The sequence below is a fragment of the Aythya ferina genome, assembly GCF_964211825.1.
Source record: "Aythya ferina genome assembly, chromosome: 6".
NCBI classification, from domain to species: Eukaryota; Metazoa; Chordata; class Aves; order Anseriformes; family Anatidae; genus Aythya; species Aythya ferina.
In genome coordinates, this window is record NC_140303.1 from 39,625,111 (window position 1) to 39,639,536 (window position 14,426).

At 49.9% G+C, this 14,426-nt stretch overlaps 1 protein-coding gene across 1 annotated transcript in view; it reads left to right on the plus strand.

The window, feature by feature from the left end:
* Positions 1 to 598: 598 nt before the first annotated feature.
* KIF5C (kinesin family member 5C) overlaps positions 599 to 14,426 on the plus strand; it is a 61,934-nt gene continuing 48,106 nt past the window's right edge. The window contains exons 1-3 of the mRNA XM_084523143.1: positions 599 to 886; positions 8,877 to 8,967; positions 12,208 to 12,281. Coding sequence (XP_084379269.1) covers positions 761 to 886; positions 8,877 to 8,967; positions 12,208 to 12,281 — 291 coding nt within the window. The 5' untranslated portion in view covers positions 599 to 760. The remainder of the gene's footprint in view (positions 887 to 8,876; positions 8,968 to 12,207; positions 12,282 to 14,426) is intronic.

The window sequence follows — 14,426 nt, forward strand, 5'->3', positions numbered from 1 at the left end:
GAGCAGGCTCCAGGCTTTGCCTTTCCCCGATGCTGATTCACAGGCTGCAGCGTGACAAACTTCTTGGTAATTTACCAAGGTCGGGGCTTTGCTTTCCTTCTGCTTTGTGTCATAGCAAATAAAGGTAATGGCAAGCAGGGCTGGGCGAGCATCCTTTGCCACAAGCCAGAACCCTTCCTGGCTGGAAAAAGAGCAGCCTTATGGTGCTATTTCTTTGTTCCTCTCTCTTAGGGCAGGGAACAATATTGATTCAGAAAGGAAGACACACATTTAAAAAGGGGACCCTGACAGAAACAAAGCACCCCACGTCGGGTGCAGCTGTAGAGTTACAGGGACAACGGTTGGGGGGGGGGACACAGATTACCGCCCAGCCCTTATCGAGGACAAAAGGCTAAACCTCCCCCAAAAAAAGGGGGGGGAGTTGTGGGGGTCGATGGGGGCACTTTTGGGGTCGATTGGGGCCGTTTTGGGGCTCCTGGCAGACTACACGTCCCGGCGTGCCCAGCGCTGGGCGGGGCCGCGGGACTGCGGCGCGGCCACAAAGCCCGGGGGGCGCTGAGGGGGCGGCGGCTCCGCGCCCGCCGCTCGCCCGCTGCCCTCAGCCCTCGGCAGCCGCAGCCGAGCCGGGGGGCGAGCGGGGTCCGCGGCCCCCTCATCGGGCTCCTCTCGGTCCCTCTCGGCCCCTTCACGGCCCTTTTGAGGCCGTCGGTAGCGGGGAGGCTGCGGCAGCGGCACCTGCCCGCCGGGGCGCTGCCCCGCCATGGCGGACCCGGCGGAGTGCAGCATCAAGGTGATGTGCCGCTTTCGGCCCCTCAACGAGGCCGAGGTGCTGCGGGGCGACAGGTTCATCCCCAAGTTCAAGGGCGAGGACACGGTGCTCGTCGGGGTGAGTGCGGCACGGCTCGGGGGGGGGTCCCGGGGAGGGGTCTGAGGGGTCCTGAGGGGATCCTGAGGGGTCTTGGTTGCATCCTGAGGGGTCCTGGGGGGGTTCCTGGGGGCTTCTGAGGGATCCTCAGGGGTCCTGTGAGGCTCCCAAGGGGTCCTGGGGGGGTTTTGGGGGGTCTTGGGGGGCTCCTGGGGGGTCCCAGTGGGGTTGCAGTGGAGTCTGGCAAGGGGCGACACAAAGCCGGGGGCCGAGGCTTGCCTCGCGCATCGCTGCCTCGCGAAGCGTTTGGGCATGAAGGCGCTTATCAAAGCAGCCAGTTTGGTGCAAAATTCAAAAAAAAAAGCACCGTCTGAAGTAATTATGGGGAAATGAGGGCAAAACGGAGCCGCTTGTGGAATGGCTCCCCGGTCCCTCGCCTCACGCTGGTGCCTCAGCTCCGGGATCGCCTCCTCCATCCATCCCTACCACCAGCTGCCTCCTGGGCTGCTTCAGGAGCCAGCTCATCCTTTTTTTTTCCCCTAAAGCAAGCCCTCATGTGCATCAAAACTAGATTAAAACGCACCCTGGGATCATTAAGGTTGGAAAAGACCCCGATCACCGGGTCCCAGCATACCGGTGTTCAGCCATCAGCCCCATATCCCTCTGACAACGTCATTTTTTCAGGCAGGAGAACCCGCGATCCCTTTTTTTTTCCCTGCCTGTGCGAAGGCGCAGGTACAAAATGCATCTTTGTGGATATCGTGCTGCTGCCTGGGAGGACGGCAACCGCGATGCTTTGTGATTGTCTTGCGGGCAGGAGGTAGCGCCTTTAGTAAAGGTAAAAAGGAAAAAAAAAAAAAAGCAGCAGCCGGCAATTTCCTGCTGTGGGAGCGTAGAAAAATCCCTAACGAGAAGCCAGAAAGCGCGTTTGTTTGTTTGTGTAAGCACACGTACAGCTTTATTTTTATGGGGGTTCAGGTTGGCAGGAGCAGTCCTGAGGTTGCTTGCCATCTTGAAAATCTGTCCTGGAGCTCGCGGTGCACCTTTCCCCGCAGCCACAGAGCGACAGACGGATCTGGTGTAGGTGTGCATCGCAGTCCTGCCATCTCCTAAAACACATCCTCAAAGCCCTGCTCGTTTTTCAGCAGGGATCCACCCGGCTGGGGATGTGGGGACGTTTGTAGCTCCCTGCAGTTGTGCCCGTGTCAGCGAAGGTAGAAATTGTTCCGTGTTCTTTGTCATCTTCCTTCGCAGCGCTTGGCTGCCGGGGCTGTGCTGTAACTTGAGCTAGGCTGCAAGCACTGCAGTGTGGCAGCGGCAGGCAGCGCGGGTGGCGTTATCTGCTGCTGATCTGCTGCCTCGCCGTGACTGCCTCGCGCCGGCAAGAGCGGTGGAGGGAGGGGGAAGGAGTCCTGGAGCTGTGCAGGATCCTACCAGAGCAGACTTCCTTCCAGAAAAGCAGTGTTTGAGACTCCAGAAGCATCACAGAAAGCAAAAGTAACCCGGAACCGAACGGGTTTGGTTTGTTTGTTTGTTTTCCTATAGCATTGGGAAAACACTGCAATGCAGCTTCTGTTTTTGTTGCGTAAACTATTGGAGAGAAAGGGGTGCTGTTAGAATTAAAACAGGCAAACATAAAACCTCACAGGAGGTCTGTCATCGCATCAGAAAAAAATAAAATCTGAATTACTGAAAGGAAACGTCTATTCTTTTCTGGCATGTGAGCGTGAATACATTTACTTCTTCTTCCTAAAAGATGATCACGGGGAAACGCTTGGTATCTGAACCTCCCACCATCCTTTCCCATTAGCCTATTTTATGCTTTGAGCAATTTTTTGCAATGAGAATTGAAGATCAGAACTTGAAAACGAGCAGCAATGAAGGAAGTTTAACAGCAGCCTTGAGTTTCTCTTTAACGTCACGGATGAAGCTGCATCTCTGCAAGGCCCGTGGTCGTGGCTTTCAGAGCTCTTCAGCAGGAAAGTCCCGGGGCAGCATCCTAACTGCGTCCAAAGCAGTTAAACACCTCGGAGTTGGGATGTGACCCGCTGCTTTACATCCTCACCTCTTTTATGTGCTTCACACGTGCAACAGAGGGAAGCAGGGGCAATCTGAATAGAGCAGGAAGATGAAAATGCCTTACCTAAGTTGGTCTGTGGCTCAGAAGATAAACAGAATAAAAACCACCGGTGTGTTTTGATTCTCCTTCAAGGTTTTCGAAGCAGAAGCCTATGATCTGTATCTGATCTTCTTTATCATGGCAGAGAAAGGCGGCAGTGGCAAATCCATCGCTTGCTGTTGCGGTTAGCTCCACCAGCCTCCCCAGCCTGCCGCTTCGTTTTATGTTCCTGCCGCTCCGCAGCCTCAAGGTGACTTTCTGATCGATCCTGCTGGCTGCCGTACCCAGGAGCGCGTTTTTCCTGCTGCCTTCCTTCTGACAGCCTTGTTGGGCTGTACCCAACGCCGCTTGCAGCCGTCCCTAACCTGCTGCATTTTCTTCTCCCGTGGATAGCTGCACCCGGCGTGTGGGGCTCCTTCCTCTGGGACTCTGGGCTCTGTTGCTTCCAGGTCAGGCTATTTCCAGAGAAACAGCACAGGACTCGCAGATCTGGCACCTGGGGTTATTTTTTGGGTGATTTCTCGCAGCACCTTGAGCCTCGTGGTGTCTCAGGAAGAAGAGGAAGCTGATAGATCAGACGAGGTAGCTGGTGGAGGAGTTCTCTGCTGCTTTTTTTTACGGTGTGTTGGCTGGAGAATGAAAACTTCTGCATCTAATTATCAACAAACAAAGTAGGTTTATGTCTTGACACAGCGATGCTTCCAGGAAGCACTGAAGCAAGCTCTGTTTGCGTGTTTCTCCTGAAATTTCCTCTGCCTCACCTCTCGAGGGAAGGATGTTTGTTGAATCTTGCCCCCAGGTGCTGGGTTTGGGGAAGATTATTCAACGCAGATAATTGTGGACTTCTTGGATGAAGTTGTAGGCGCTTTTCTGTTTTCTAAATGGTGAGAAATCGGGTGTGAAAATGCCGGGAAGCCTCGTGTTGCTGTCTCCATGCCGTGTTTTTTCCACTGCTGTTGGGATTCGTCTTGGGGAGTGCCCTCCTGGTCTGATACAGGTGGATTTAGCGGTGTTTGGGGCAGCCTGGGAGCTTTGTGTCCTGTCTCATTGGAGATGCTTTCACCTCCAAGCATCCTAAATGGACTCCTTCGGAGCCCCAGAGGCATGGAGGCGCGGGTGTGGTGTTGCTGATGGGTTCCTGTCCTTCTCTGTCCATGGGAAACAGCCAGCCCGTCTGTATATATATAGTTATATATTTATGGCCTCTTTGGATCTTGACTTCTTATGGGAAGTTCTGGAAATGCATGTGACTGTTGCCAAATTCCCGTTACAATACCGATAATTGCTCCCCTGACAGCCTCGGAAAATGCGCGTTTTCAAGCCATGCGTTGGAGCCGAAGTGAAAACAGGAGCGCTGGGTCTTCCCCTCCTGAGAAAGGAGTGTTAAGAGATGAGGGCTTAAATATTTAATAGTGGTCCTCTTGGATGTCTGTGCAAAAAAAAGGGATTCGTTCTTTCAGTGCTTCGCTCCCTGCTGGCTGAAACCTCACGCCACCGCCTCGTGCTCACGGGGCCAGAAGGGTCTCCCGGACACCGTGATCCCAAATCCATCTCCCACTTGCACTCACAACTGAATTGCCCTTGTGGCAGCCCGTGAGGTAAGAACACCTCTCATTTTGGGGCTGAGAGTTGGTTTTTAAGGTCAGCCTCCAGAGAAATCAAGTCCCTGGTGCCCAGGCGTGGCTGTGGCTGCCGGGTCGTGCTTCCAGCCGGTGCGGGACATGCAGGGCCCGGGGTCTGAATCGGGGTAACTGGGTTAGGGAATATTTATAGCAGTGCTGCTGGCAGAACTCTGCTTTTTTCAGCAGTTGTAATCTCTTGTCTCAGCCGCACGGCTCTGAATTGCTCGAATCTCTGCATTTAGGCCAGCAGAGAGCTGTGGTAACGCTTAAAGGGCTCTGAGGTTTTGTTACCGCCTCGTTTTTGGGAACAGATCATTGCTGCTAAGGAGAGTTGGGGGTTGAGCTGTGGATAGGTTGCTCTGGAATAGGTGCTTGGTTATTTCCCACTTTATGGTACCTTAAACGATGTAACTTCAAAGGAAAGCAGTTTGGTGACGCAAGCAGACCTAAAAGCCAAGTGCATCTTGCTGTACTGAAGCACAATTGCTTTCTGCTTGAGCAAGATGCCTGCTCCTCCTGATCACAGGGGATTCACTCTGTCCCTTGCTTTCTCTGTGTGCAGCCCAGATTTTCCAACTATTATAAAATAACCGTAGCCACGAGCCTCAAACAAAGCCCTTGCCAGCGTCTACAATTTATTTTACCCGTGCCATCTGCGGCTGCTGGGTTGTGAAGCACCACGCGAGCTCGGCGCTGGCTCCCGGGGAGGGAGCAAGGTAGGGCATGGTCTTAAACCTTTGGTCTGCTGCTCTTCAAGTGCTGTGTGGGTTTAGGAGGTTTGGGGACCTTGGGGTTATCAGCTGGATACCCACTGGAGCTGGGGAGGTGGGCACCTCTGTGGCTTCAGTAATAGGGATGTGGTTTTGGGGGAAATGGTGCCAAATGGTGAGCGTAAGGGACTGCACAGGAGGAGCAACAGCCGCTGTGGGTGCAGAGAAGAGGCTGTATGGGTTGTGGTCCCCGTCCTGGCTTGCTGCCACTTGACAGTCCTACATCTTACAGGTTTTGTGTCTTTCTGCTGGAGAATAGGAGCGTGAATCGTGATTTGCGTGAGAGGTATGGGTGCTGGATTTACAGGGCGTGCTTTGGAGGCTGTGGCACCTCCATCTCTGGTGCCACGCTGGGTCCAGAAGCAGCTAAGGAACAAAGTGCCAACCCTGGGGCTGCTCTGATCTCCTTCTGTGCTGTAGGAAGGGGTGTGTGGTTCAGGTGTGCTGTCAGGACGTTTTTAGCCACAGGAAGGGTGACGTGCCAGGAGATGTGTCCCGTGCTTAAAGAGCAATAATGGCAGAAGGTCCAAGCAGCACATTTCAGGATGAAATTAAAATCTTTGTTCCCGTGTGTTAGCCAGCTCGGTGATGTCCTTTTCCTCCACGTTCCCTGGAGCTGATGGAGCTGTTTCGTCTCCACGTAATGAGATGAGATCTACGAGGAAATTAGTGTAATAAGCAACAAGAGCACCAGGGCCTGGCGCTCGGCAGGGGCTGGCTGGCTTTGTTCCTCCCAGAGGGCTGCTGCCTCCTCTGGCCTCCACCTGTGGCAGGAAACGGGGCAAAATGGGCTAAGAAAGGATGAAAGAATTGAACAGAAGCGCTACCGGCACGACAGGAGGCTGGAGGCTTGGAAATGGGAATGGAAGGCCAAAGGAAAGGCTGCTGCTGGTGCAGGTTCCCTGCTGGCAGACACAGAGCTCCCTCCACCTTCCCAGCTAACCAGCTTTTAGACGTGCCTTTTGTTTGCAAAGTGAGGACCTTCCACAGCAGCGTGCCACGCCAGGAGCCATTCCCTGCCCCAGGCGAGGTGACAGCGGCGGGGGAGAGACAGCGAGGGGCAGGAGCTCCTCCAAACGGCTGTGCTCAGGCACAGGATCACACCTCGGCGAGGCTGTGCTGCTCTCCGTCCCCATCTGAAGAGGTTTGTTGCCAGGAGCAACTCGTCTGCATGATTGGTGACAGGGTAATTGCTCTGCCTGCCTCGCGCTCGGAGCTCCTGCGAAGGCTGCTCCTAGGTGCTGAGCTGCAGGCCCGAGCGTTTCCAACACGCGACACAAATGGAGCTGCAGCCAGCCTGTCTGTGAAACTGGAGGTGATGCCAGCACTGCTGCACAACGCATTGCTCTGTAGCTCTAACTCTGCGCTCTGTGCTGCCCCTTCCCTTCCTCTTCCAGCACCGCTTTGCACTGGAAAAGGTGGAGGGAAGCACGAGGTAGTCGGGCTGGGATTCTCCGTGAATTCACTGGTTTGGGTTGTGCCTTTTTAATGGCATTCCCTGAAGGGAGGCCGGGGCAGCGAGGGGTAATGTCTCCATCATTTTGCATGCTTACTGTCCTCAAACGTCAGCGCTGTAAACCTCCAGCCTCCCAGCACTGCTGCAATTTGGTGTCTGCATTTGGGATGAGGAAGCAAGTTGAATCCACGACTGACCGCGCTCAGTATCCCATTACTGATCTCCTGAGCCCTGCAGCTCCCCGCAGATCTGCCAGTGATCTGTTTAATGGGGGAAGATGAACACCACGCTGCACGGCGGGGTGAAGGTGGAGCTGTGTCTTCAGCTGGGGCTGTTCCACGTCGCACCTCTCTTGTCTGGCTAGAACCAAGCATCTTACAGCATCCTACCTGGGACTTCTGCACCAAAACCGCTTTGTTTCACATTTTGAGACATCTGCTGACCTGTTTTGTGCTTTGAGTGGTGTTAGAAATGCCCACGGTAAGCAGAGGTGCTGGCCCGCTGGTGGTTTGCTCCTGTAACCCCTCGCCCAGGAGATGTCACTGCCTGAGTCCTCTTCCAGCGCTGCTCTAGGAGCTGCCTCGGGATATCTTTGATTGCATTATTTTTTTGTTGCATTTTTACTTTTTAAAGAAAATCAGTGCATTGTTTAAATAACACAAAATCTGTGCTTCTAAACAACTTTGGAGTGGATGAAATCTTGCGTTGCATTTTCACAAAACACCCAATGCGTCGCTCTCTGGGTTCCCAGCTACTACTGAAACAACCAGGCTTTGCTTTAGAGGGGGCTGTCTTCTAGAATCACTGTGCCCTTCTTTCTGTTTTCTTCTACAAAAGGAGTGTTTTTTGGTCTTTTCTTTCTAAACTGTCCCTTTCCATAGTTTTATATACGAAAAATAAAATTATATACTCGAGTTCTCTTACTCTGTTGGTGTAAGGGGATGCTGTGGATTAGCAGACGTGCTGCAGCCTGATAAAACGAGAGAGATTTGGGGTAACTTTGCATCCAGCTTGCCTCCAAACCCGAGTGCCTTTCTCCTAGGAGGTGGCTGTGGAGGTGATGCTGGTGATGAGGAAGGGCTCGTTAGGCCCTGTTGTGCTGCAGTGGCTTGGCCATCGTGTGCCAGACGTGGATGGCAGCGTATGAAAGTTAATTTAATTAAGCTTGTCAGTGCTTTGCCGAAGGAAAATGAGTGGATTATGAAGGTAGCTCTGAACGAGCTTGGAAAGGTCCAGTAAAATAGTTAGAGAGGGCTGGCGGCAGGGAACGGCTCAGCACGAAGCTGAAACAGCCATGAATTGTTTTACCTAAAGCTGAGTTTTTTGGGGAAAGGTGGGGAGCCCCGTGCTGGTCACCCCCAGGTCCTGGAGCAGCGATGGAGAGCCGTGCCTCAGAGCACTGCTGGGGATGTGGCCTCAGGAGAATGGGATAGCCCCAAGTATTTCTTGTGCTTTATCCCTGGGCTCCCAAATTCCAGGGGAAATTACAGGGCCAGCTGTTTCTCCTGCTTGGGAACGGGGCAGGTTTGATGGGGCACTTGTAGGTTTGGCCAGCCCCTACCCTTGCAGAGGGATGGAGGCTCGGGGTCCTGCTCCTGGAGGCCAAGCTGGTTTCTGCCTCTTGCAGAGGAGAGGCTCGGGGCTGTGCGAGGGCTGAAAGCCTGAATTGCTTCTGGGAACACTTTGCTTTCTGATCTGATCAATCCTGCCTTCCAGGCCTGCAATTACGTATTATTTATTTATACAACCTCTTCCAGGTCTTGGGTCCTGCACAGAGGAGCCCTGTCCCAGCTTCTCGTGTAGGACCCTTTGATGTGATTTTTAGCTCCTGTTACTTTCCCAAGTAAGCTGTGACGTGGCTGGAATCTTCCTCCTGGTTTTGATCCTCGATTCAAGTTGAATTATGTTTGGGAAAAATGCTCGTGGACAGGAAAGTGTTGGTTTAGTGCAGGTTGGACTGAAGGAATCGGGTTTTCATTTAAGTAGGGTCTGCACGGCTGTGTTCAGCGTTCCTCCTCTCACCACGTCTCTGTTCTGCTTGCAGCAAGGGAAGCCCTACGTCTTTGACAGAGTGTTACCTCCGAACACAACCCAGGAGCAAGTTTATAACGCCTGTGCCAAGCCGATTGTCAAAGGTAGGTGTTGCCTTTGTTCCTTGCCACTTTGGGGAAGGACAAATGTGTCTGCCTGTCCCTCAAAATGTTTAAGGATAGGGTGATAAATGTTTGGCTGTCTGTACTGGAGCTTTGTCATTACTAATTCCAGGTTTTTCTTATTTTTTTTTTCAATGTATTTGTCTGTGTAGAAAAACTGATGCAAAAGGGCTGAAGGAATTGCAGTGGGTGTTCCTCCCTTCCTCTGTGTGTGACTCTCATTCCACCCTAATGCTTGCTTTTTGTGGTATATGGTAAAACCCAAAAAGCGTGTGCTTCCTGCAGCTTTTCAGTACTCAAAGGGGCTTTAAAACACATGGAGAGCAACTTTTTGCTCAGTTGGATGGTGACAGCACAAGGGGGAATGGTGATAAACGATAAGAGGGGAGATTTAGGTTAGAAGCTGGGAGGAAATCCTTCGCTCAGAGGGTGGCGAGGCACTGGAGCAGGTTGCCCAGAGAAGCTGCCCCATCCCTGGAGGCTTTTCTTTGTAAATCCAAACAGTGGGAAGGGTGCTGGAGCTGGTCAGGGCCGTGCTTTTAGAGCAACACGAGCCTGTGCTGAACACCAACGTGCCTGTTGCAGGTAAGGGGGATGAGGCCCAGGAGCTGAATTATTTGATGCTGGGGAGAGGAAATGAGTCATGAGATTGGAGTCGGAGGGGAGCCGAATGGCAGCGATTGTGGCTTCGGCTGGGTGAGCCTTCAGTAAGAACTGGTGGGGCTCAGGGGGTGTTCCCGTTGCTGGCACACAGCTCAGCTCGGAGAGGTTTGGCAAACCTTGTTACAGAGGCGTGGAAGCCAGGCAAGGCTGTGGTGGCTTCTGCTGTGCTCACAAGCAACACTCAGCTCTTTGGGGGCTTGCAAGGAGGGTGTGTGCATCACCTCTGCGGGCTGGTTTCCTCTGAAAACGGTCAGAGAAATAAAAACCTGTTTGAGAGCAATTTGGAAGGCCGAAATCAGTGCCCTAAGATTTTTCCATTACCCAGATAGAAAGCCTGACCTCCTAAAGCTGGGTACCTAAGGCTGGTGCATGTAAACTTTCCGAAATCCTGTTGGAAATGCAGTTCAAACATAGCTCTGTGTGTGCGTGTCTGTTAACTTGGACCTTGCAGATACCTTGAAGGGCAAATTTGGTACGGGGAGAGGAAGAAGGGGATAGGAAAAGAAAGAAGTGGAAAGAAAGAAAACGGGAGAGATTGGAAGGGTGAAGGATAAGTAGAGGGACTGAGGGAGAGCAGAGGTTCCTGGATTGATGTTCTCAACCTCTGGGCTTGCATTTCCTTGCCCTGAATTTTCAGCTCGAAGCCTAATAAAGGGAAGGATGTCGAACAGGCTGCGCTGCTTCTGTGGACCACTCCAATGTCATTTACTGCGTGGGGATATCAGCTGAGTGCCTGGCCACTTGAAGCCGTATTTAAAGCTTTTTCAGCCTGCATTTCAAGGTTACCATTTGTTAGCAGCTTTCATTGTCCTCCCAAGGAATGCCTGATGGCTTCATTGTGATTAATGTTACTGCAGGAAGCGCCAGCTGGCCTGGCAGTTCCTAAAACACTGGTTATAATAGCGACGGTGACAACAAGAACCATCTAAATGCAGTTTTTAGCTGCAGAAGACATGGACGCAGGTTTAAATAAACAGCTCGACAGCAGATCTGCCACGGCAGATCTCCAGTGGCCCAAGGTGGTGCTGAGCACGGGAGCTGTGAGGACGTTAGGACACGTGTGAGGAGCTGTGCGTGCGTCCTGGGAGGACAAAATTACATGGAGATCCTGAGTGATCTTCGTGGGATCGCTTTTGTTCATCTGCTGCTTTTTCCCTGCTTGTTCTGAGCAGGCTGTCGGTACCAGGGGCTGTCTCCTCTCCTCGTCAGCTGGCAGATGGTGAGCTAGCTGTTACGTGGCAAGCCTTGCCACAAAAATACTCTCTTCCCTGCCGACCACCGACCTTTTTAGTGAAGGACTGCGGGGTCAGAGGGGACGTCTCGACATGACCTGCACCTTGTGGGGTGCTGCTGTTGTGTGCTCTCACCTGGGCTGAATGCAGCTTTGCCACGGCATTTCAAAACGCTTGCTTTACTTTCTTGAAAGGCCTCATGGAAAAAAGTTGCATATGTCATTTTAATTAACTTAAAATGGACTGATGACTCTAGTTTGTATGACGGGAGACAGCAGAGTCTGTCTGTCCCATTGCAGGCCCCTCCTTTACTGCTCTCTCAGGCCCCGAGGAGCTTTGCCCAAGCACTGCTGTGTCGTGCAGGAGGTCCAACCTCTGCCTTCATGCAGTCCCTCCCTCCCCTTCTCCATGTAATGAGTTCCAAAATCCTTATTCAGTCTTGCTGTAGTGGAAATGTGGGCTGATGTTGTGGTTCCCTTTGAGAAATATCTCTAATCCTTTCCTTTGTATTAATTCACTGTCTTTGCAATCATCTTTCTTTGTTTTTTCTCTCATTATTTTTTCACATTTGTTCCTTCTTCATTCTTTTGTTCATTTTTTTCTAATGTACCTTATTCAATTCTCCTTCTTATCTGGACCGTCTACGTAAGTGCACAGGGAGATACAAATAAGGAGATGATATATATGCGTGTCATACATATGACATTGTATATAATACATATTTTAGATGTGTATGTATAGGCCATGGGGTGGTCTTTCTGAGAAGGTTGGTGAGAGCAGCACGGATTTAGTACCACTGGTTTTTAGACTGAAGGTTTCTTCTCATTCTTTATTAGCACCTATAATAAGTATTACACTGTAATGCAATAAAAAATATTCATTCTGCCTTGATGGAAGTAGATATTCAGCAAAGTTAATTCCTGTTTCTGTCTTGTCCAACTTGTTGGCTGAACTGTTGGGTGTTAGTGGTAGAAAAAGTATGAGTTTGTATAACTTTCTCAGTGATATGTGATGATTTAAAATGCAGGTAATTAAATTTTCTCTTTTCCATGTTACACAGCTATATTGGATAATACGTACTGTCCTTTTTTAAATTATTGTTATTTGTTCAAGGAACTGAGAGGGACATCAGTAGTTCTGCAATTCTGTAGTTTAAATTTTGTTATTTTTTTGCCTTAAGGTAGCTAGTTGCAGTGTATTTTTTCCATTCTTTATTGCACAAACTATTTTCTGATTGAGCTTCGGCATTTTAGAAGACTCACGAAGCGCTGAGAGTCCAGCTTGAAGATGTCATTCTGAGTTTTAATTGTTTTCCTCGTTCTTGCAGATGTTCTTGAAGGCTACAATGGTACAATCTTCGCTTATGGCCAGACATCATCGGGAAAAACGCATACGATGGAGGTACGTTGGCAAAATTAAATCAGTTTGGTAGCAGAGGTAGAATTGTACGTAGCGTGTACTCGAACAAAGCTGCTAGCTGGAACACTGAGCTGTGAGTGGCATATAAAAGGAGGCACAGGTATGTGGAGCTTCTGCTGCTTTTTAAGCTGTGGTATTTCTTTCAATACGGAGCTTTTTCCAGAGCCCTCTACAGGTATTTAGCTAAATGAACAAGTGGTGAGTGAAAAGCATTAACTATAGCTTGTCCATATTTGACGTAACAGTTTAGATATGTTGGTTTTTAAATGATTTGAGTGAGATTTGTTAACCCCCAAATGAAGGCAGTACTAAGGGTAGAGTTTCCTTGCATGCAGGACTGTGAAAACACACGGCTTGGTTATCGGTCTTCTCATTTGTGTGCCTCTCCTGGGAATACCACTCGCATGCTGCGGCACAGATGGATGAATTGATGAATTTGGAAATTGTTGCTCTGGGGGAGGAGGGTACCAGCTCCTGGTGGCTGAAGTCCTAACTCTGTTCCTATTTCTGCTACATGAAGTGTAACAGGGTAGTTTTTTTTTTCATGTGTGTGGTTTCTTTTATTTTTCTACCCACTGTTCTGCTAGAGACACGTAGATATTCTGGTCTCTTCCTGTACCAGGAGGATTATTCAGACATTTAATCCTAGCATGGGATTGTTCCATCACTGCACTTTGCAAGCTGTGTGTGTTTCTTACAGCGTTTCAGTCAATCTATGAACTTGAAACTGAAAATCTACAACGAATTACTGCTAAATGAAATGAAAGGAGGGGGGGAAAAAAAAAAAAAGAAAAGCTTTCATTTGTTTAACAGCATCAGATGGTTTTGCTACATGATTAACACGGCTGACCTAGCTAACCCGAAGGTTGAAGGAGAAGGAAAGCAATATTCTCCGGAGGCAATAGGCCCTGATGAAATTGCTGTTCAATTGCCACGGTTGCTCCTTTGCTGGAGGATGCAATAACTGATGCCTCATGTCTAATTAAGTCTGTCCTTGCCTCCGTTGGAGAGTGGGGCTGGGGAAATCACTAGCTCAGCCCTCACAGATGGCGCAGCGACTGAGTAATCCACCCGCTCCGTGTACTTAAAGCAAAATGTCTGCGGGGCTCGAGCTGGTGCTTCCACTCAGCACGGGGAAAGATCTCCTAAAGCCAATTTATATCCAGAATTACAAGCTGTGATACAGAAAATTACTGTAGAAAAATGCCTGTTTTATTGTTTTGATAAAGAAGAAGCTGTCATTTTTAAAGTGGAATAAAGTCTGTATTTGGTTTTAATCCCTCTTTTAACCTAACATCCTCTTGTAACATTGCTGTGGTGTGTTGTGGAGGAAAAAATAGTCTAAAGTTGAAGAAATATTAAATCCTGTAGGTAAAGCTGTTGTGGAGGGTTTTCTGTGAAATGGGGAATGCTTCACAATGTCAGTGTGGAGCTTACCCAGGACCTGGCTGTGTAATATAACCAAGAAAGGCTTTCTGACGTACACGGGCCTTTCTCCTCTGCTAGACAAAACGTTTGCCAAGCTGCACAGCAGAATAGATAGCTTGTTAAAAATATATATATGCATTTCCAAGAGGTTACATTGATGGGCTTTAACCTTCTAGCAGAGTTTTCTATAGTAAGGCCCTGTAGGTGATAGTTATGTCAGTGTCTTGAACTGAAACAGCCCTGAACCAATTGTTACACAGCAGGAGCTACAGCCTGTCTTCTGTATTTAAATGTGGAAGTTGCTGTTATTCAGATGAGAGGCTTTAATGAGCAGAGATCTCTGTCCTGGTGCTTTGGGGGAGCTTACTGACTGCAATGTCAGCCTGACAGCAGCAGCACGTTTCTCCAAATGCTTTCTGAGGTCACAGATAAATCCATGAGAGTTTTCCTCTCCAATTTTCCCAGTGAATAGCTTACTGTTACCTTTCCCTTCCAATTTATGGTCTCTGTACAATTACTGATTTATTAAATCAGTAATTTGTTCATCATGAAGTAAAACCAGTTGTTTTTTCAATGTATCCTGGAGTTGCAGGTTTTTAAAGCAGTGGATGTGTTTTTGATTCACTGATGTTGCTACTGACTTAAATAGTGAGAAAGCCCATGAAGTTGCAGATACGGAGTTACATGCACACCTAATCA